This window comes from Charadrius vociferus, unplaced genomic scaffold (genome assembly GCF_000708025.1).
Source record: "Charadrius vociferus isolate BGI_N301 unplaced genomic scaffold, ASM70802v2 scaffold125, whole genome shotgun sequence".
NCBI lineage: Eukaryota > Metazoa > Chordata > Aves > Charadriiformes > Charadriidae > Charadrius > Charadrius vociferus.
Genome location: NW_009649036.1, coordinates 5,154,864 through 5,179,059, shown reverse-complemented (window position 1 = coordinate 5,179,059; position 24,196 = coordinate 5,154,864). Strand labels below are relative to the sequence as shown.

At 34.8% G+C, this 24,196-nt stretch overlaps 1 protein-coding gene across 1 annotated transcript in view; it reads left to right on the top strand.

Moving 5' to 3' along the window:
• The first annotated feature begins 2,300 nt into the window (after positions 1-2,300).
• Positions 2,301-24,196, top strand: part of USP15 (ubiquitin specific peptidase 15) — a 56,156-nt gene continuing 34,260 nt past the window's right edge. The window contains exons 1-7 of the mRNA XM_009887847.1: positions 2,301-2,391; positions 3,617-3,692; positions 6,534-6,661; positions 11,511-11,641; positions 14,749-14,875; positions 19,859-20,004; positions 22,380-22,441. Coding sequence (XP_009886149.1) covers positions 2,301-2,391; positions 3,617-3,692; positions 6,534-6,661; positions 11,511-11,641; positions 14,749-14,875; positions 19,859-20,004; positions 22,380-22,441 — 761 coding nt within the window. The remainder of the gene's footprint in view (positions 2,392-3,616; positions 3,693-6,533; positions 6,662-11,510; positions 11,642-14,748; positions 14,876-19,858; positions 20,005-22,379; positions 22,442-24,196) is intronic.

The following is a 24,196-nucleotide window of genomic DNA, read 5'->3' as shown; positions in this document are numbered from 1 at the left end:
ATGTGCTTGTAGGATCAAAAGCTGTGGTCTATACATTTTTGATTTTTACTTTTTCACTTAGTGCTAAGAAGTCTGGATTTTTGCTATGTACTTTAAGTGCTTTAGCAGATTGATCCCCTAAGCTGAGTGTGGTATAATTGCATTACCTTTTTTTGCAGCATAATCTTTAATATGGTGTATCCTTCTTGCTTAAAAATGAAGGAAGTGTATAGCATTTTAATGCAAATTTCCATTTTCCTTAATGTTATTGGAAAATTAGTGGTTTGTCTATTGATTAAGAACAAGTCTTTGTAAAGGGGGAAGATTACAGCTGCTGTGACTATATTCCATAGTAACTCAAAATAACTTCTGTCACTTGTATCAGATTTCTATTGATGTAAAAGTAGCAGATTGCTCATTAAAATCCCTGATATGTATAAAACATATATATACATGTGCATATGTATGCACATACATACACATAACCAGTAATTCACTGTAGGAATTCACAATTACAGTGTTTGTTAGCATTTTTCAAAATCTGTGTCTAATCTTTTTTTCTTGGCTATATAAATTCACTAAATCCTTCTTTTGCACATAATGCATAAATTTACTACATCTTTCTTTTGCATGTAATGCGTGTTACCTCAACGTTGTGGTAAACTGGTCTACTGAGTTTGCTCTTAAGAATGCCTGTCTGAGAATAAAGACTCCACACTTTAAATTAAGAAGTCTAAACAATGTTTGTAGATCCTGAGTCAATTAAAGGCAGTTATCTCTAAATAGAAAATAAATTGATTACCGGACTTACATAGTATCCTGCTTACCTTTGTTTCTAAAGGATGTTAAAAGAGCTGAATATTAGGATAGTGAGTAAGGCAGTACTTTCTAAGCTATAATCTGTGGTCAGCAGGTCGTTCACTAGGCTCTGGTAAGACATATAGTGCTGTATCAAATCTGTAATAGTTTTGTTTCAGGTTTGATTACTGGAGTATGATGTGGTCTGTAAGAAATGCTGAGAACTGGCAGTGGCCCATTTGCTCCTTATCCTAATAAATTTGATCTTCTTGGTTCGCTCTATCTCTGTGCTAATTTTTAAATATATACTGCTTCATGTTACAAGCAATATTAACCAAAGTGTTAAGCTTTGCCCTTGAGTACACACAGATTTCATGATTTTCCCTTTTCCAATCTTTTCATTAATCTTCAGTAGAATGCATCTAGCAAAAAAATGCACGTAGGTTCTTATTTGTCTGAAAGTAATCGGCTTTAATTATGCTTTACATATATTGACTTATTTTTTTACAGTTGCAGAATTCAATCTTTGAATACTATCTTGCACCCAATTAGCTTCTTTTTTTAATCGTTCCTTGCAGCTTTGTCCATATATCCAAAATATACCAGTTTAACAAAGTCTAACTCAGTGAATTTAAGTAAGAAAACAGGAAAGGATGGGTATAAAGACAAAGTAGCTTTGAGTAGCTTACAAATTTTTGGTGTTCATGCATTCTTCATTTTGTGTTTCTCCATTGCACTACTGGGCAGACTTTGCTCAGAGAATCTCAAACTTAATGAGTGTTTTGTTTTGTTTTGTTTTGTTTTTTTTAATTAGGATTTGGTTGTCCTTCAGCCTTTTCTTTCCAGGGCAGGAACTTGACTGTACTTTTGAGTTCTTATCAAACTTACATACCTGCATAATTTATAGGTGGCCTTTCAACTTTTTTTTTATGCTAGAAATACTAATCTCTTATTTGAGCATGTAAGTACAAATTCCTAAATTTGAAGAGAAGTGATGTAAGTTCTTGCACTTTGTGTGAGGCAACAGAAATGTTACAACTTTTCAGTTGAAGAGGACTGTAAAGAGACATTGCAGCAGAATTTGGTTGGTGGCAAAATCAATTGGATGTGGAAGAATAAAGCTGATGAACTGTTGAAATAGGTAATGGTGAAAACAGTGGACCCCAAGCTTTCTTGCACTGTTAAGTCCAGTTATCAAAGTCTTCTATAAATCACTAAGTTACTGGTGTATGATCAGACATTTAACACAAAGCATTTGAAAATTAATATGTTTCTACAGGAGCAGTAATTTGTTAGGGATTAATTAAAACAATGGTCAGTTTGCCCATATGATAAGTTCCCTTCTGTGTAAAATTATAGCTTGCTTTCTTTAAGATTCAAATTCATTCAAATTTAGATCAAGAAAGTAGAGGCCATGGGATGGACTAGGGGACAAGACTGGCAGGTTTGGTGGTAGAATGGCTGCCTGAGGGTAACTACATTCATAACCACATGCAGTTATAGCTGTTATGGAATAGTGCTGGATGGCCACAGCAGAAGAGAAAGGTGAGAACACTGTTGGCCTTGAGTATGTTCATAAAGCTGAAAACCTTGTGTATAAAGCAAAAGGCAAGGGTATGTCAGATGAATCAAATTTGATAGCCCTTTTTTCATTTGTTAAAGAAAAATGAGTCAAATATTAAGAGGCTGTTGTAAAAGGAATTGGGATTTGTACAGGCAGAGTGAAAGCACTGGATTTTTGCAAATGTGGAAAGAATTGCTGCTACTTGTACTTTAAAAAGAAAAAGACACAAATACCACTGATTCAATTATAGTAACATCAGGCTTGTTCTGGCAGACTCAGGGTAAAGGAAAAATTATCTTTAATATCAGACACTATATTCAATTACATATCCACTGTGTAGAATAAAGTCAGTCCATTTAAAATGGTCATACTAATTCAAACTTCCAGGGTAGAATGTAATGTCTATTTTTCTCTTCCAGGAAATGGAAGATAACACTCATTTAATTGCAATAGTTAGTTATTGTTTGGTGAAAATTTGTTTGTAGAGATCTGATTTTTCTTTCTTAATTTTCAAGTGGACTATCTTTGTTGTGTTCACTGAATTCTTAAATTCTTACTCATGTGATCTTTAAATGAATAGGCTAAATTGCCTATTGCAGGCTTCTGTCTGCTGTATTCTCTTCCCCTGTCCCATTTCTGGGCAATAGATGAATGTGGCATACCTTGGGCATGAATTGGATGGAGAATCTGTTACAGGAAACAGTTTAAAACCTTTCTGCATTCACTGTTAAGTCTGTACCTCCAAAAGCATTCTTGTCTGCATTGAACCAGATCCTATCTGAAAGACATCTGCATCTGACTATTGATTGTAGAAAAGGAAGCACATGTTATTGCTGTGAAATTTAAACCTAATTTGTTTAAGTTTTTTCTCTCCTTCTGTTGGTGTATTGCTTAGGAGGATTTTATGATAGTAAAAGTATAATTGAAAGCTTCTAGTAACAAACATACTGAATATTTTAAAGTGTACTGGGGAGCTGTTATGATGTTGCTTCACTTCCTCTCTCTATTGCATGATGGCAAACATGGTGTTTTGAAGGGACTTTTCAAGTTTTAATGTTTGTGTCTTTGCTTTCATCTGATATTTAAAAAATAGTCATGCTTTTTGTGTTGTTTTTTTTTCTAGTGGAATGCTTGTTTAAACAAATGATAATGCCAAATTTTAAATTAAGTGTAGCTAGTCACATTATATGACTGTTCTTAAAAGCTGATCACTGTTGATACTTGTAGTTGTCTCTTATTTAATTTCACAACAGTTTGAGGTTTGTGGTTTCATAGGTTCTGCTGCAGTGATCATTAAATCTGCTACAGTGTTAGAAGAACCTGAAAAGTTAAGTTCAGAAAAGGCTTTTATGTAAGACAGTAAGACTTTACTTGGATACTTTCTTGTGTTGCAAAATGAGGTTTTCTGTACACAAAGATCTGAATTATTTTGTGAAGCTCGTTGCTTTGGTAGTTCTTATAACTTCACGTAACAGCATAGACAATGGAAAGTGGTTAAGAAATCAGTGTATTCTAATTGAATAAGTTTGATTTTTGAAGTTTGAAATGTGTGTGGGACTGGAACTTAATCAATTTGAACTAGATAAGTTTTACCTTTTTTTCAGCATTAATAAAGTTTTAATGTGTTTATTTTTGTAATAGCCTGCATTTTTATCTTTTTACTGTGTTTTATCCCAGATTTCACCATCTTTAGTGCAGCTTAGCCTTTTCCAATCTTGTTTCCTATTACATTCTAAATATGCTCTAAACAAAACAAAACATGTCAAGGGAATTCTGCCACAAAATTGAAATAAACAGTGCTGGGCTAGGCTCTTTTAGAATGATTCAATATTGTAAAATCATAGTAAAGTTAAGTGTCTCATCTTTCTGGAATAGGACTTCAACCATACTGTTTAATTACTGATTTGGTGGGATGCGTTGTGCCCAAAACATCCCATTAAGTCACTGTCTGTTTCTGAGGCTGGTAAGAGTGGAAAAGGACATTTCTTCAGCAAAATACTTTTCATATACATTTCCTTAATAGTGTTTAAAACTATTTTTTTTTAAATATATAATATTGGTTCAAAAAGCAGTTTGGGGGTGTTTTCTGACTCCTTTATTAAGCGTTTAAAATTTCAGAAATAAATTGTGTGTTGCAAGTTCAAGGACAAAGTTGTGTACTGAACAATTTCAGAAGAGATAACAATTCGTAGTAATTGATGACTCTTGAGCAGAGGTTATGATAGTGGAATAGATACGACACCAAGTGTTGGACTGTGAGGCGGTCAAGGTACATGCTTCAGAGTACGGCTGGCACTGGTGCAGTAAGGGAGAAATTTGGTCCCTAACCAAAGGTCTTACACTGGCAGAACTGTGTCTATAGCAGTTGAGACACAGCTCTGCCTTTGCTATTTATGTTGTTTGCTTAGGGTAGTTACAAGCTAAGTACAAGCTAAGCTAGGAGTACTTTGTTCACAGGCTCATTATTACTGTTGATGTAATCATATTTTGAATCAAGACTGTTTACCGTGTGCATTAGGATGCTGTTGTCATAGATGTTGTAAAGGTGCCTTTGAGACCTTAGTCTTTGATGTTTTTGAAGGATTGTAGGGGACGTAAGCATCCAAAAGCCTGTGGTTATGTTATATATAGCTTTCTAATGCCTTCTTCCTCTTCCTTTCCAAAGGACTTTTACCTATAGATTCACACTTAAGAGTACATTTTGTAGAAACTGAAAAACTGGTGCTTATTGAGAAAAGAAGCTGATAAGTTGACTACAAAGGATCCCACACCGAGTACTAATTAGTAGTAATTCCTTCTTTACCAGGAGTTTGCTAGCAGTACTTTTGGAGGCTGACTCCAGGCTTGATCTGTGTGTGTTAGAGAGAAAAACTGGATTTGAGAAGAAGAAAAAAGTGAAGACTTATGTATCTTAGGTTTGTTAGTTCTTGTTGTAGTTACATCATTTAGAAGCACAAATTTAAGGCCCTGCTAATGTTTTTTTTTTTTTAAACCTATTCAGTAAAACGTATACTGAAGCAATGTTTTTATACTTCTTTGGTTACAAGAGTTGTGGGTGTTAATGTTTTTGTTCTGTGTTTTTTCTATGGTTTTCATGAGTAACTCCTACAGAAATGGTTGCCTAATAAAGCTATTAGCAGACTAGTATTTATTTTAGAGTTTTGATATCTTGTAAAGGTTCAATACCATATTATTGGTATGCTACAAATAACAGTTCCGTAGTCAAATACCGGAGAAAAGAATGAGGATTACCTATGATCTTTATAGTTTGACCTAGCGTTTCATCCTGATAGTGATATTCTGACATGTACGAGGGTAGTGACAAAACGGTTGGAACAGACCAGACAGGAGGAGATGGATACTTTTAGGAAAGAGTCATAATGAAAGCGGTGGGTTTTTTTTTTAAAAAAAAGGAATTAAAAAAATTAAAATCTGAGGATTACTGGACAAATTTGGTATCTTGATCTTAAAGAAATTCTGGACAAAAATATATGAAATGTAGGTATCACTGCACTTCATAAAGGCCAGACTGGCAACAGTTTTATCTGGGTAGAAATACTGTGGAGATGGGTTTAGAGATATCCCTTTATATGGAAGTGTGAAGTTGATAATTAGATGTAGGAGGAACATCTAGTACTGCCTCAAAAGCAGAACGTGTACTGCATGTGTTGATGCTGACTCAAAGGAAGAAAACACTTAGACTCTCTGGTTCTTCACAGGACACCAAAGTTCTAAGGCTTTTCAACTTGCATATGAATGTTATAAATAAAACTCCAGCAGAAAAAAAAAAAGATTTTGGTAAAAGTTATCTCTCATTTTTTAAAGGCCTGTTTAATTATAAAGGTTTAACTTGAGTCTCCTGAATTCACAAATAGAGAAAGGGAATTAAAGCTGATGATACTTCTTGCTAAAAAGGAAAGTATTTTTTGAATTTGCCATTCTTCAACTTCTGATATGCTGTATCAGCAGTCTTTCAAAACTGTACTTGGCCACTGTGATTACTGGGATCTTTAATTGCCCACAATTAAAGTCCTTGTTGGTAGGATATGCTGATAATGGTTAGCAGACCAGACAGAAAAACATTCTTCATTTTGCAAGTCTGATGGATACAAGTGTGTTAATATGAATTAATGGGTACTGTAGGAAGTAATAGCATGCCAATAATTAACTTGTATGTCTTCTTCCATTTAAGGTATCTAGTGGATAGTCGCTGGTTCAAACAGTGGAAAAAATATGTTGGTTTTGACAGCTGGGACAAATACCAGATGGGAGATCAGAATGTGTACCCTGGTCCTATTGATAATTCTGGACTTCTCAAAGGTAACTGCTTCTGATTGTGTAATAAGCCAATACTAACACTTAGTGCAAATTTGTCACAGATTGTTCATCTTTTGTAGTTAATAGTACAGATGAGTCTCAGCATTTATGAAGGTGAAACTTTTTGTTTGTTTGTTTTCAGACCCTAACAAGGGAACTGAAATAGATTTCCCTAACAAATTACAACTTTATAAATAAAATTGTTGGGACTTCTTTGCAATGGTAACATAATATTTAATGATGTACAAATTACTGGTTTATAATAATATTTTAGGATACCTTGGGAGCTGAAATTTAGTCCAGTTGACAAATAGCTAGCCTGAGATCACTACGATTTTTTTAGCTTAACTAAATTGGTTGATTTAAAGTAACATTTTTTTAAGCTGAACTCTAAAATTTCTTTTTGTAAATGAGCCCCAAGCCCTTACTTTGATTCTGGAACACTTGAAGAGGTGTTAACGCAGTTCAGTGATAATTTAAAGTCGTCTGAAATGGTAGAGGATAATTTCCTAATTTTTTATGGTCTTTTAAATACAGTTAAACTCTATCACTGTTATAATTACTCAGATCTGACTGACTTTTGCTGAACTGTAGTCAGCTTCATGGACACAGGTCTCAGAATACTTTCCCAGATATTTTAATCTTTAGGTGAAATTCTATATTTAATGTCCAGTATTGAAATACCATTAGAGCCGTTAATATTTAATCTGTAAAATCTAATGGATACAAAATCTAGCAGGTAATTGGTTTCCTTCCTTGCAATTACAGGTAGTGTAATAGTACTGCATAATTTGTTTACACAGTGATACAAATTTTTACAACTTCATGGGGTTTATGATGAACTCTGACTTTCTTCATTCGAAACTTCTCAACTGTAATGAGTACCTCACTATTTTACAAGTTAAAGATGATTGCCTCTTTCACAGAACTTGTCATACCATGTTGCACTAGTTGTCAGTGTGAGTGTGCATGTCTGACAGTGACTAGTATTAGTGCCTTTGAAGAAGGTTCTGTATTGTCATGTACATATGTATGTCCTCTTCCATCCATAAACTTCAAGGTCTTTTTGCTCCTGGTGAGTGATGTGTTTTGTCTTCTGAAATCTGAGCATCTAGATCTTTTTCTACATTACTGAAGTAAATCCTGCAGTGAGGTGGGCGTGTTCAGGTGATACTTTTCAGTTGAAATTAGGTGTAGCAAGATTATTTTATCCTCAGCGAGGCAGTATCAGCTTATTCTCTCTTGTGTGTCTACCCACTTAAAAAAGGTGATTTCTAGATGTGCAAAGCACTGTGTTAGTTCGTCTGCATTATATATAACTTTATCTACGTACCTGTTTGGATTATGATTAAAGTTACTGTCAATATGAAGCCTATGTTAGGGTTAGTTGTCCAAATGTAAAGTCACGTCAGCCATTTTGGTAAACGCTCCTGAAAACCTGTATTCTATCATTTTGACACCGTCAAGACACCTTGCAAAATAAACACAGTATTGGGGTTTACGAACTTCACTTTTCACTCATTCATAGTTCTAAAACTATAGCTCTGCATTGGCAGTGATACCATGCACTTAATTACTGACATCTACTTGTCGGTGTGAAGGCAGTTTTAAAATTAAGGGCATTAGTGCTCAGCAAATAGTAGCTGTTTCCTTCACCCACTGCAAAGCAGCAGTACTCTCTACTAGATTTCCCAAGTAGCATAAATTGAACCTGAAAAGGCCTAGTTTTTAATCCTGTTTTTGGCACGTAGTATGCACTAGGTGTGCTCATACTGCTTTCCTCAAGTTTTAAGTCTGAAAATTTGCGGCTGATTTAAAGAATAAAATAATCTAAAATGGGCATGCTTTCTCAAATATTCTGCAATGTAATGCAGAGATGAGGAAATCGATTATTAAATTCAAGAAAGACTGATTCCAAGAAACTGAAGCAGTATATTGTGCTGATATTACTTAAATGCTGCTCCCTTATTTCCACCACGTTTGGATGAAGTGAGAGCAGTGAAAAGTAATAGGTAGGCATTTCAGTTAATCTCAACATTTACAAAAAATGTTGTTGAATGTAATGCAATGCACGTGTACCATCTTCAAAAGCAGAGAGATACAGTCAACTTTAGATTAACAAAGCAAGCACAAGGAAGTTGTCATTTAGAATAACTGATTGTTCATCATAGAAAAGTGTTGCGTATGAGGGACTGAGTCGTCAGAGTCAGGGGGACTTCTCTGATGGAACAAAGTTCTGAAAACATGATACTAGAAGAACTGTTAGGGGTTTTAGAAAGATAGAATGGAATCCAAATTCTGTCTTCTCACTATAAGCTCCTACAGTAATATTAGATCAGTGCAGAAATACAGTATGAACCTTTTAAAGAGATAGATGGACCTGAAGATGTGCTTGTGGCTTTCTCCCCACAATTTGCTCCCAGTTAAAATGGAACCACCATATGCATAGTGTTGAGTGCACCAAGTAAGAATTCACAGTGCAAGTTGTGAATGATTTCAGCAAATGTTTCGTGTATGTAACTCTCGAATATAGATATTTATTTTTTTTTTCCTAATTAGTCAGGACAATTTTGAACCAAAATTTGACTCTTGAAGATTTTCTTCTTTTACAGCTAGGATAAAACAGCCCAGGGGGAGGGAAGGAAAATAGCTTTTGAACAGGTGCATTAATTGAAGTCCTGTTTATTAGGTAACATTAATTATATTTATCTCCATAAAGAACTGAATTCTTATTTACCTGTATGTTCACTGAGATCTTAATGTGAAATTACATTTTACATTTTGCTCGAAAAATGTATATACTGTGGCTCCCAAAGTGGAATCCAAAGCCTGAGGTTTTCTTCTACTTTCCTTTTTTGCCTTCTGTGTTGCTCTTGTGTTTTTTCTTGCTAAAATTGCAACAAATACTTTGGCTATTTCTGAACTTGATCATCCCCTCTTTCTAAAATAACTTCACAATTCTAATACTTACCTGGCTGCATTTTGGGGGTTTTGTTGTTGTTAGGGTTTCTTTGTTCCTACTAAGTCATTTACAATTTTTATCAGAGAAGATGCACGCGAACCATATTGTACCTTCATGACTGCATGAAGTCATTTCTAAACTGCACAGATTGCATATTATGGAAACAGTATCTTTGTGCCCTCTCTGAGCAGCTAGTGTTAGTAACAAATATTGCACAGTTGAAATACATGAACTAGAACAATATGCATCTCCTATGTTTTGCTCACACATCAAGGTACTGAACTGGAGAAGGAAAGAGGGAGTCAGCAGCAGTGATAATAAAATAGGAGCAGAAGAAGGCTGTGCATTCTTCTTTGCCCATATTTTCACCACTTAGGTGATTAAAGCATTGGGTTTTTTTCCCGGTATTTTCCCTTAAAATCAAAAACCCTTTAAACCAACTGAAGGTGTAGCAAGTGCAGGTAGAGTAGGGAGATTTCTAGAGTCTTGGTAAGCTGAATGTTGTTTACTCTTTCCTCCAGGAAGTGAACACATCTCTTAAATGTCCTTAAGTGTTGCCTTCTGACAGAAAAGGTCATGTTGAAAAATGTTTGGTTCATTTCTTATACAGAAAAAAAAAGAATAGTTGTTATTATTAAAGGACCTTTACTTTTTAATTTTGCCTTTTATAATGCTCAGGATATTTTCTTTTAATTGAAGTCATATTATGCTGTGTTTGCTCAATTTATACAAAGGAGAAACAAGAGACATACAGAAATGTGAGCAAATGAGAGGACTGTAGTGCTTTTCATACGCGCATAGCGCACGTGTATTTTTGTCCTTGCAGAAAAGTGACGATAACAGTATTCATTTTGCTCAGAAGTATTGCTTAAAAAAAAAAAAAATATATAAATGGAGGAGGTCAGTACTTGAAGCAATTTGAGATTATTTAAGGTGACTTTTATGCTTGGTTCTAATGTGCAATGTAATTCTGCAGTTCACTCACATAGGACAATGAAAATAAATAGACTGTATATCTATTACAGGCTATTTATTCTTTATACATAGTCCATTTATTTTCACACTTCATTAAATGTCATTCTGATTCATTCTCTGGAGCTGAATGTGTGGGTCTCCCTGTTTGATCTCCTTCTGTACAGGGGTGTTTGCTGGCCTGTAGTTGGGTACTTCCAAATGGAAGGACAGCTGCGCTAATTGTCTGAGGCTCACAGCGTCTCAGATCTGGAATCACCTCTTACACATAGAGGATGGCTGCTGTCTTACTACTGCAATAAGTATTGAACCAACACTAAAAGCATGCTACTTATGTAAAGAGGTTGCCGAGTTCTACTTCTTTCGAGTGCTGCATCTCACTGTCCCTGTGAAGAATTTCGTAGGGACTGTGTTTTCAGAGCACTTAGTATCCTTTAAGTAGGAGGGCTTTACCATGTTATTTTTCCACTCTGACATGGAGTAAATGGCTTCGAACTTTGTCTTGGATCTACTGTAACTACCCATTCCTGCATTTTCAGTGAAGGATTCAACTGTAGCGTGAAATGGAAGTATCCATGGTGATGTGGGAATATGTGCGAAGTGGGTGGAGAAATGGATTGGTTTCTCTGAAGGCTATGATGGTGTGTGATAACAAGTTAGGCATTTGTGATTGTGTGAGGATATGGAGTTGTCACTTGGGTTCCTGAGTACAGGAATATTACCTGTAATAGGTGTGCTATGCATGAGCTGGATAGCTTGCCTAAATAGTTTCAGAAGAGTTTTGCTTTGAACACCATAATACTGATAACATAACTGTGGCTCAGAATTTTTTTATTTGCTATTTATGTGAAAAATGTTACATTAAAAACTCAAGTAACAGAATTACAGTATTCAAGTAAAAATATCTTTCTCTTACAGATGGTGATTCTCAGTCCCTCAAGGAACATCTCATTGATGAGCTGGACTACATCCTTTTGCCAACTGAAGGCTGGAATAGGCTAGTTAGCTGGTACACACTGATGGAAGGTCAAGAGCCAATAGCACGCAAGGTACTCTTAAATTACCCACTGGGATGAATGTGATTCAGATTTAGTTTTGTAAATATGCAGGAGTTGCCCAGGAATTTATTAGAAGATTGTAAGTCCTGGGCTATGATAATTATATAGACAATTCACAGAATTCACACAGAATTCACAGAATTGTTAGGGTTGGAAGGGACCTCTGGAGATCATCTAGTCCAACCCTCCTGCCAGAGCAGGGGCACCTACAGCACGTTACACAGGACAGCGTCCAGGTGGGTTTTGAATGTCTCCAGAGTGGGAGACTCTACCACCTCTCTGGGCAGCCTGTTCCAGTGCTCCACTACCCTCAAAGTAAAGAAGTTCCTTCTCATGTTAAGATGGAACTTCCTATGTTCAAGTTTATGCCCATTACCCCTCGTCCTATCACTGGGCACCACTGAAAAAAGACTGCTCCCATCCCCCTGGCACCCTCCCTTTAAGTATTTGTATGTATTAATAAGATCCCCCCTCAATCTTCTTTTCTCTAAACTAAAGAGACCCAAGTCCCTCAGCCTTTCCTCATAAGAATTCCTGCTTTAGTTGCTTATAGATACCTAATTTTTATTGAGATTTTAGAAACTTAAATTTTTAATATTGAGAAACAAGGATGAAAAGGATATAATACTTTTTTTTTTTTTTCTGGAAGTAAGCCCTCTAATGTTTCAAGAAGAACTTGCTTTAGAAGCTTCTAAGTCTGTTAATGCAAATGATTTTGTGATAAAATATAAAATCCTAAAACTGTATTGACCATATTAGTGAAAAGCCTAGCTCTAATAATGTTAACACTGGCAGAGTAATTGGTAGTTCCTCTTCTGATAAGCACAATCTTCTGTATTCAGCTTGCTAAGGGATTTTTTCTTTAAGCAGAAAGCTTACCTCAACACAAGTAGTAGTCCATGTTATGGTAGATACTGTGCCCTTCCATCAGTATGAGATACTTAAAAAAATTAATTTAATTTTTTTTTTCTCCAGCACATACCTTCCTTATTATTAAGGTGATATGACATTTTACCAGTTTATTGATCAGATAGTCTTTTTTGTTTGTATTATTTCTTAAGATTTTCAGGTTAGTGATTACAGTTACATCCTCACTGGACTGAATTACTTAAGTTTTAAAATACATTTTGATACGTTTGCCATTTCTAAATTGACCATTAGGGCATATTTTTTCAGGTATGGGGATCTTTGTTTTAAATCCTGAAAAACTGGTTAAAGAATATTATGATTAGAATTTAATTTGATATGACTTCTGGTGTAATATAACTTGTTTTGCCTCCTATGACATGAGTGTGGTCTAACTGCCTGCATGCCGGCTGCTTACTTGAAGTTCATTCCTTTCAAACAAGTGCCAGATTCAGCTATGGAAGAAATTCTGTGTCACGATTAATTTGGTCAGCAAAAGTAGTAGTTTGTTGGGGTTTTCTTAACAGTCTTTTTAATACAATAAAAGAGATCTTTTTTTAAAGAGACATCCCTGGAATGTCTCTTTCTTTTTCTCTAATTCTTTAAGAGCTGAAATCCATTAAAATGGCTCTCCTTCTTTAAAGATATATCTGTTAGCAACTTGTTACTGTTTTTCCTAAAGGTGTTTTTTCAGCAAACTGAATGCTTTTCCATCATTATGGTAAAGTAAAAGTTTTGTAATTTTTTCACTTTTGGGGGAAAAATGGAAGGAGAGAGAATGGAAATTAGAGTAATTTGCCTTCTACTTGGAAGGAACTAACTGGAAAAATGCGTGGAATATAATAAGTGGCCAGGTAAACTGGCATAGCTTCAGTATTTTCTACAATATGAACAGTAGTTACCCTCCAAGATGCATATTCCAGTTTAAATTTTTTCTTTCTGATGCTTTGGTCTTTTGTTCGTGATTCTTTCTCCGGCCTACCTTAATGTTTTTTCATAGAGGTGGGATGATACTTTTCTTTCATTCCCTTTGTTGCATCAACTTTTTTTGAAATGTGGATCCAAATTTTAAATTGATACAATGTTGTACTTGATCCATGTCAAATAACGTGAATTCATGTAATAGGATGTGGTAATACTACCACTACAGTGTCAGTTTTATTCTCAGAAATGTCTTAGCCATACTGCACACACAGTGTTTTGTTTACTGTAACTGTTTTGTTGTTACTCTAGTAGCTGAAAACCTACTAAGCTGCTGAAATTAAGATGCATTTTTATTTAAATATCATGGTTGTCAGTCATTAAAGCTAAGGCAAACTACTGAACAGCAAGGAAATCATTCACATTTTTTTTTCATATGGCACATGCATACAAGTTATATTTGTACAGCAGATAGCAGATCTCTCCTAGCAATTAGCTGGTGGCTTTTTTTTTTTGCCATATTTGTCAGAAGTATCACATATCAGGCTTATGGTTATTTTTGGAACAGTCTACATGACTAAGTACTGCAGTTACACTTTGGAAGATCAAAGGGAAAAACATTTAAGAGGTGACCCTGAAAATTTCTTTCTACGTTTTACTTTTATTTAAAAAAAAAAACTGTATGCTTAACTATTTTGTAATAGGTGTTACAAAAATAAATATATAATAAGCAACTGTAATGAGTAGGTAAAATTTCAAATGAATGTATTCATTACCAGAATATAAATGGAAGGTTTGTAGGTCTTGTTTAAATACAGGATTTGTTTAAAAATGTAATATCCAGATTTTAGTAGTGTGTATTCTGTTTTTGCTAAGAGTTCTTTAACTGTGAAGACTATTCCTTTATGTTTTGAGGAAGTAGCATACAGCAAATGTCTTTTGAAATAAAGTAACTTTTGGTGTTTTTTATCTGTTGATCAAGTATCTTTTGGTTAAGTATGCATATTTGTGATTTCCACTGTACTTGACACTTTGAAATTCATGATATTCTTGTACACAAGTAAGAAATTGTCATCATGGGAAAAAAAAATCACTTTTTAGTTCACCATATTGCTAAAAAGTTGTAGGATAATTTTATTTTTCAATTTTGGCATTTATTAAGTGTCTTACATTCCCTGAACTTCAGTTGATTGAAGAGTTCTCAAAAATATTTTGAAGTGTGTATATGAAAACATATTTGAGCTGATACCTGATCCCAATCTGTTTTTCAGGTCGTTGAACAGGGTATGTTTGTAAAGCACTGCAAAGTAGAAGTATATCTAACAGAATTAAAGCTTTGTGAAAATGGAAATATGAACAATGTTGTCACACGAAGATTTAGTAAAGCTGATACAATAGGTATGCACAACTGCATTTAACAATATATGATTGTTACTTGTGTTTAAATAGTATTTGGTAGCAAGTTCTGAGTAAGTTAGTCTCTTGGTAAAATTATAGATGGGTATTTTAACCATTAAAAACAATGGGACTTGTCTTGTTTGGGTCAAAATAAAAGTTAAACTATTTGGAATATTTAGGATTTTTAATATGTTGTTTTTTTTTTTAATGTATGTTTTATTATCTAGGCATCTGTGTTACCTTTAGAGGTTTGCACTTTTCAGGAAGTGAACAGTGTGTTGTTTTTCATTATCTTTATTGGATTCCATAGTACTTTTTCTTGGCTTTTGGTGTGTAAGGAATGTGTATTTCCATTCATGTCTTTCATTAGCCAACACTTTTTTGTCATATATATATATATATAAAGAGAATGGTATGTTACAAAACACAGGAATGGATTGAATTTATAAATTAATGGCTAAAGGTGACTTACAAAGGCTGTATTCTTTCAGTTGCGAAGTGGCAGGACAGGCACAATCTTTTACAGCAATTGAGTCTAAATCTTTAACTTATTTGTAGTTATTTTGCCCGCTCTTTGAGCATTGTGTCATTGTTTGAAACCATATTTTGATAACATATATTTGTCTCTGAAAGTAACAATCAGACCATATGCAAAGATACTGCTGGTCATTTAAATGCAATTTTTGGTGTATTTGTGCATATGTATCTGAGATAAAAGTTTCAGTCAGCTGTAGTTGTGCAGTTGGAATTGTACTTTATGCCCTTGGCACTTTATACCCAGCCATTACTCTTTGTTTACATTCTTTGACAACAGTGTAGTTTTTTCAAGTTTTGCTTCTCTTTGTGTTATGGATAGTGACTTATACTTGTTACCCTTTAATTCTTTGCAGGTGACTTGCTTTAAAAACAGGATGATTTTACTTGGTTAAATTTTAATCTTTAAGTTAAACAAGTAATCATCTGCTTGTGTTAGAAGAAATATTTAAAAATTATGACATTTGTCCTTGAAACAAGGTTTCAGTGTTATTTGTTAATTTTTGAGAGCTGGTTTAACTTGGGAACATGTACTTCATTATTTTCTAAGCAAACCCAGAAACTTAGAAAAAACAATTTAACATTGTCCTTCCCTGAGGACCAGATAGAAGCTCTTCTACAGCTATATTGAATTTAATTGTATCATTGGATTTATAGGTAATGGATGAATTTCTGATATTTTCCTTTTCTAACCGGAAGCTCTAACCATTTTGGAATGACCATTATTTGGAGGTGTATTAATTTTTTCTTAGCAGAGGGAGAATTACAATTATGAGAAAATTGTCATGAAGGGCAATGAGAAACAGTCAGGCTCACTGGCAGCTCCTTTCCAGACGCTGGCCTGACTTGAGTTGTGGGTGACATGCTCTTGGGGCCTTACAAATATGCCCTTTGTGAAGCTGAATCTTCTTATGCAGAACACCAAGGAGGACCATCCTAGCCATGACATCCAAAATAGTTTGTATGTTAGAAAAAGAGCTAGAAAAATTAAAAACCACTTTTAAGAGTGAAAGAATAACTGATCCCTGAGATTTTTCTCTTATTATCCGTTAATAAGATGGTGATTTTTTTTTTCCCCTGTCCTTACCTTAAATGTATTTTAGGTAGTTGAGGAATTCATCAAATATATAGCAGAGGTGCTTATTGTATCAATAAATCATATGCAAGAGGAATCTTACTGAATCTTGATTAATTTTCACCCTTCCTTGCATATGCCAGTAAGGAATGCATATTCATTATGGGTGCAGAAGACTTGTAGTACAAAAGAGGCAATATCAGCCCCACTGAAGTAAGTGGACATAAGGTACTATGGTCTTTCAAGAAGTTTTAATTTTTCTACCCACTATCACTGATTATATTATTTACTGCCCTCAAAAGATCAAGACAAGACCTTCCTTAATTCACATAAACAGAGAAAGTTTTGGAGCACCTTAAATACTCTGAGCACGATATAATATTCACCTACCAGTCTTCAAATGTGTGTTATTCCTGGAATGCCTTTGCTTTTCCGTTCAAATAAAAACTAAGCTAAGCTGTATGTCACTAAATTAGTACAAGATAGAAAAAAATAATTATAAAGGGCAGGCCTAATAATGGAAACATCTAATGTGTTCTTTGGACCTTCTTGGGAATCTCTTACAATTGAGGACTTTTGCCTTGGAGGCAGTGCGTATTAACTTTGAGGCTGATTGTTGACTTACTCTTCGGGGGGGGGGTGGTGTTTTTCAAGAAAATGAGCTAGATAATAGATGTAGTTCAGACAGCATTTCAGTCTACTTATTGTTGCTGATCCTAGAGAACATCTGGGCTTGCATGAAAATGAGTTAATGATCCATTCCAAGAGTCTTAATCATATGAAAGTATGATAAAACTAAGCCATCGGCTAACACATAGGCCTTTTCTACCTTTATTCAAAAGTTTTACAAACCACAAAATTATAGAAAGACTGTCTGTAACCTCTGATATGGACAAATAGGAGTCAGGTTGTGTCTGCAATGCCATAAAACAATTCCCAAACTGAGCTGATAAACCTTGTAGGAGATTACACCAGTGGCTCTCTATCTAATGGACTTTTGCCAGTAAGTTGTCGTAGCAAATGGCTTTGATTGATCTTTCCCTTTAATTTGCTGCAAAATACAAGAATGTAAAACTTGCCACCTTTGAGGACAATTTATTCTGGGAATCTGTGACCAGCCTTTCACTTCTTTAGGAAGCTGGGATTACTGTTTCATAGTACAGATCAAGTTTACTACAGCTTCCTTTAGCCAGTATTTGTGATAGCACTAGCCTTTAGGAGCCAGGATCCTTGTATTAGGATCCACTGAACTTCTCCAGCATTTCATCAAGACTCTTCCACATAGTCTTGCAAAGTAGTACTTAAGTCACGCAACTGTTTTTTTTAGAGGAGCTATCTGATTTTTAACAATATAGGATATATCCTATGTGGGATCCATAACCTTTAACTCTCAAATTGAACTATCTCAAATTGTGGCTATGTAGCTGATGGAGTGAGAGGCATCTTTAAAGGCAGATCTTTCCATCTCTGTTAGGCGTTGTCCTAGTACTAATTGTCTCATACATGGGATGTGTGTAACACTACTAGAGAACCCTGTACACAATATGCCTCAGACCATATCTATTTGAATGTAATGTTTTCATTTATACTGCAACAGGAGTTTTCACTTTAGATCATAAGCTAGCACTTCAGTGATACTTGCTGGGGGACGGGGGGAGGAATTATAAAGTGTGCATTCGTTATGTTCATGGAAGCATGTAAAAGAACCTTAGTTTCACAGTCTCAAAATTAGCATAATAGTCAAGTGGAACATGCTCTTCCCAGAGTCTTGGACACCATGTGTAGTCATCTGATAGGATTGATGCCTCCTGTCTCATAACATAAACATTAACTTAGTACTTGCAAAGAATATGAGCTGCAATGCTCAAATAATTACTTGTCACGGTATTAATAAGATAATGAAAAAATACCTTTTGTAAATCCTTCTTTTAGTGAAAGTCATTGATAAATCTGGAAGATTGTTGCTGACTAGGTGAATTCTTACATTCAAACATAGTTATTTGAAATCATTGGTTGAGAATTGATTCAGAGAGTACATAATTTTTTTAACTTTTTTTTAAAGTCAGTAAATCAAGTAGCAGCCTGTTGCCTTGTTTATAGCACCTGCCTTGCCTACGTATCATCCCTATTACAGAAACAGATGATCCAGTCTAACACTTGCTTTCATACTAAAATATGTGTTAACTAGTATAGAAAGAAATTGTATTCGGCCTACAATATCTACAAATACTATATTGGCCAGTTGTCGTGCATTTCACAAGCCCATGGCTGGATTTTTATAAGTTACTTTTAAGTCTCAGGTCTGATTTTGACTTTTCATATTTAACATAGCGGAAGAGAAAATGACAATCTTAAGTAAAAGGGAGCAAGGGGAGTGCTAGAGGAGCTGACACGCTGGTGTTTTATCCTGGGACTTCAGGGAAATGTCTCTCAAAGAGCTTATTTTTATAGTTGTGTTTTCAGTGGTCATCAGGAATAAACTGTACATTTCTTGATTCCTGTTTTGTTTTCTGTGTTAGCTGTTATGAGACTCAGCTGCTGTGGGGCTTTATGAGTATACCAATTAAAAAAATCTAGGTGAGGTTGCTGTGGTATAGCACTGTACGTATTAGTTCAAATTAAATAACTTTAATAAACTCTACTTTTTCATAAGGAGAATGGAGTTAATTATGAACTTCTTAAATTTCAGTTGTAGACAATAGTTCTACTACCTTAAAATTATGTAACGCTTATTATATTTCTGTCAGGTAGAATAGGAGCTGGTAGACCATTTTATGTCAAATCTTCCAGGGATGTAAAAACTTTCATCATCCTTTTAAAATAAATTCATATGCTTCAGTTTTACAGAGTAGTCTTTAATTTCTGTGAGCGTGTAAATTAAAATATATGCATATATACTGTGGTCAGTGCCAGTTGAACTGGGATATGGGTAGTAGAAGAGTGGAAACCAAAGAGTTTGCTTTAGGGAGAGGAACAGAATGACTTGCACTCCCTGCACCTGATTTTGCTGCCAGTCTCACTTCTAATCATTCCCTACCCACCCACACTCCTGTGTTACTACACTCTAGGAAATTAGTAGATGGGTACCTAGGTGCGTCCTGTCATCTGTTATTTATCAGCTTGTCTTTACTTGGTCTGCTTTGCTCAGAGATTCAGGAGGGAATAAAATAGTCCTCGGACTGTTTCCATTTTAAAGGCAAGTGAACTAGCAACTTCCAGCTTGTCCTACGACATGATGTAGTCGCATGGCTATTTCTACAGTCCCATTCATATTTTGAATATAAGAAGAGAGTGGGTGATTCTGATGCTGTATTCAGCCTTATACTGTTTGTGTAGTGAAATGCTAAACTTCTGTTCTCTTCCTTTCAAAACAGACACAATTGAAAAAGAGATAAGAAAAATCTTCAATATTCCAGGTGAAAAAGAGACCAGATTGTGGAACAAATACATGAGTAATACTTTTGAACCTTTGAATAAACCAGACAGTACCATACAGGATGCTGGTTTATACCAGGGACAGGTACAGTGTAATATTATTTCTTTCTTTATACATGTATTTATTTGCACATCAAAATGTAGCAGTACCCAATGAATTTTCCTTCTTTTTAAATGAAAATTGCCTCCTAATAGATTGTGTTAGGGATAGAGGATTTTATAAACAAATTGATCAAAATGAAAGTAGTCTTTGAGTTTATTTTTGATGACTTTAGCTCTCCTGGTGATTTAAAAGTAAGATTGCTGACTTGAATTTGGTATAACCTAGGATCTGGGATATGTTCCTATAATGAAACCCAAAATTTGAAGAACTTTTTAGGTACTCTAAAAGAATGATGTCTTCTACTCAAAATCCACTGTCTGGATTTCAGAAAGAAAAAATGAAAAGATTTCAAATAAGAGCTATAGAGACAAAAGAGCTTGAAAACCTGCTTTAGTGTGAGACTGAACCATCACTTTAAAATGCCTTTATGGCAGGATTTCTTACAAGATTTTTTCTTTTTATCTTTCCAGATGAATATAAAGAACAAATATTGGATGTTAAAGCTACACAAATATAAATGCAAACTGATTGAACAATTTCATTGTTAGAATAACTTTTTAGATTATTATATTGATTCCTTAGTCTTCAAATAGAATTCAGTGTTTTTTCGACAGCTGTAGTTCATGCTGTCGTGCTACAAATATGTACGGATGAAATTTGATGGCACTAATTATAGGCAAAATTATATTAAAGTATTTCCTTTTGCCTTGAAATACTTGACTCTAAGATACTTACCAGCAGTATTTATGCTGTGCTTCAGTTTTATGGCATGGAAGGTAAGTAATCAGCGCACCAAAATAACAGCTTGAGCTATTGTGCCCTTTAGCTTCATGCTGCACACACTTAGGCGCTCACACAGGTAGTTTTAACAATGCAGAGGTCCTGCTAGAAGAGCCCACATCACCCATAAAAGATTTGCGTGAAAGATGTAACTTGCAAATTGCCTCTGTCCCAGTGAAACATTAACTATTAAGTGAGCATGGTCTAATGCAGCCTTAAAAAGATCTCTGGGTGACATCTGTACTTTCAGCAAAATAAATATTGTTCAAAACCGAGTTTAACCATGGTTTCTGAAAATGCTAAATGTGGTGGTAGACCATGTGTGTTTGGTCGGTTGCACTTGCTGACACACAAGGGTTGTTATTTTTCTTGCTTAGCTTCCTAATCTAATAATAGTTATCTGACTGTTACAGCCTGTCTAACCTAACAGTTATTTTTTTACTGTGTAATTCTAAACTATGTATGTAAATTAATGTCTTTAAGTTACCAGTTGGTTTCTGAAGTGCGCCTCTAGGGGTTCCATTGAACTTTTAAGTCTAAATCTTCGTTTTATTTTGTAGTCTCTGAGAGCCAATGGAAGGAAACATGGCAGAATCTGTTTTACAGCATTCATGACCCAAGAAAGCAGACTAGTCTTTTCCAGATAGAAAGCAGGTCATGATAGAAGGCTGGTTTTCAATGTCATGTCTTGGTATATTCAGACCGAAAATGTGATTATACCTTCAAGTGGCAGCATGACTTAAGTATAAGGTTTTGAGCATAAGTACATATGTTGAATGTATGTCACTGTGTAGACACGTGTAGGTATAGTATGGCAGTTAATGAGCATTCTGAAACATCAGTATGCAATTATGCAGAATTAGTTGCATTGCGAATTAAGAGTTAGATCCAGTTTAAATATTGGAGTCTAGTTGCTGTTTCAGATGATCTAGGCTATGCCAGCTGTCAGTCCAGAAAGGCGTGAGCTTTTTGTAGGTCCTGTGTCATATCTGCCAGCATAGAGCAGATACCTCAAATATCCAAAGGCGCTTCAAATGGCACTTGATGCCTGTGTTTAGGACTGAGTGTTCTGTACTCCCTTTTGTACCAATAACAACTTGAATGAATTTAATTTCATTAGCCAACTGTCCCATTGGACAATTAATATTAGATGAATGCTTTTGCAAAAAATACAGGAGTAACCAGACAGGTATGATTTTAAGGATATCAAGGCAGAAAATGGTTTGGTTTGTTTGGGGTTTTTTTCTACCAGTCTGTGTTGTATTTTGTGAGAGGCAAAATTCCTTCAGGAGTCTCCCTGCCTCGACAGGGCTGTTGTATAGACATGTTAAGACATTGCAGGTCATCTTCTGACCTCTTTGAGAGGTACGGTCTTGCCATTTTATCCATGGATTGTTGAGGCATAGAAATATTAAGTGGCTTATCCAAAGTTGCACAAATTAAGGTATGGGGAGGAAAAAAAGATATCAGTCATTTCTGTCTCAATCTCATGTCTGTAAATCCATTAAAAAGATTGGAACAGAAAGCAACCTACTGATACTTCTATTTCGGTTTTCTTATTACACTTTTTGTGGTAGGTACTGGTGATAGAACAGAAGAATGAGGATGGAACATGGCCAAGAGGTCCTTCAACTCCTAAGTAAGTAGTGAATTGAAGTCATGTTATTCGCTATAGCTTAACTATTTTTACATGTTGTTTTGCTTTAAAAAAAAAAAAAATTAAAAAGATGCTTTATTTTAAAAATCAGGCTCCAGATGTTTTAGCTGAAAATATACCAAGTACTGTACTTATAATAAGTGCTGCACATTGTAGAACGTGACATAATAATGGCGAATTCCTGCATATGTGTTACTTAATTTTGTTGATTTCAGCCAGTGGTATAAATTATCCTTCTTAAAAATAGAAAAAAAAAATCCATAATAGAAAACTGTAAAACTTCGCTAATTTTATTTAGATTTCTGTTTCAAAACATAGCGTACCTGTTAGGTGAACATACATATAAGTATTTCATCATTAATTTTTATATATAAACGTTTTCATGGATAACTTGTCCTTGTATCTCCAGAGCACAATGTTTACACAAAAACATTATTTAAATTGCAGTCTATATTACCAGCATGTTGCTTTTGTTCTTTGCTAAGCTGTCATCAATTAGCAGAGTAGAATGTTCTTTTTCTTTTCTGTTCTTCCTGCTGCCATTATCAACAGCACCTTGATAATGGCAAGCGAGTAGAAAGACTTGAGTGTGGGTTTTCTTATTTAGATGGGTAAACTTTTTCATACTGTTTCCAGAATCTAAATCATGTTCTGTTGGGTTTGAAGTACAGTTGGAACTAGTTACTAGTAAGCTAATACGATCTCAGCCTTACAAATCATCAACTGTTTTTTCCCTTTTTTGGCTGGTTCTTGAGCATATCTTTCATTAAAAGTTCTTTTAAGTTCCCTTTATACCTTTTGATATTCTGTATTCATGTAATTTAGGTTCACTGATGTTTTAAAACATTTTTATAGTATCATTGCTTATCATTTAAAGGACAGAGATTCTTTATCGTTGGTGTTTTATCTCAAGCACTTTTATTAGGAGCACTAGCTTCTATTAAGTTGCTTAGTGAAGTCTGAGTTCAGTTTAAGCTTAGTATGAACAGTATAATCTTGCTTAGCAAGATGTTGTGATTCAAAGAATTGAGAATGTAGAGCAGCAGAAAGAATGGGATGCAAAATACTTGAAATTTAATATCTGACCTCAAAAAGCATCTAGTAGAAATGTAAATTTTGAGTCAAACTTTAAATGTAGGTTTTGAAGGTTAAAAGAATTTAGATAACTCAACGTCACAGATTCTTTTGGAAGTTTTGGTAGGAAGATATTCTTGGTGGTGGTACCTGCTTTTATTCTGCCAAATTTCCATTCCATTTTATGGAAAGCATTCAGGAACAGTATATAAATTAAAGAATATCTCCTGGAAAATGTTTGATCTAGGGACAAGTAAAATGATAATTGAGAATACTGGTGTCAGAGGAGGCTTTAAGTAAACCAGCAAATGAGGATGAATTACTGTGAAGCTAGGGTATGTTTTTGAGGTTTGGCAGCTATCAGAAAGATTGATTGAAATTTGGTATTCAACTGCATTGTAATAGTGGAAGATTTTGCAAAGCTTAATGGATTCAAATGAAAACTATCAGCAAGCAGTGATGGCGACAGGTTTTTATATCTGTTTAAAACTGTATGAAAAATCTAATAAAAGTTTGAAGGGATAGAAATATTAAACACTTGCTTTTGAGTCTTCTGTGTGAGATGCATTAGGAGTATTAGTTTGTCATCACAAATAGTATACATCTAGATACCGTATTACAGTAATATCATTGGTCACACACTGGTCTCGCAGCACTTCCTGC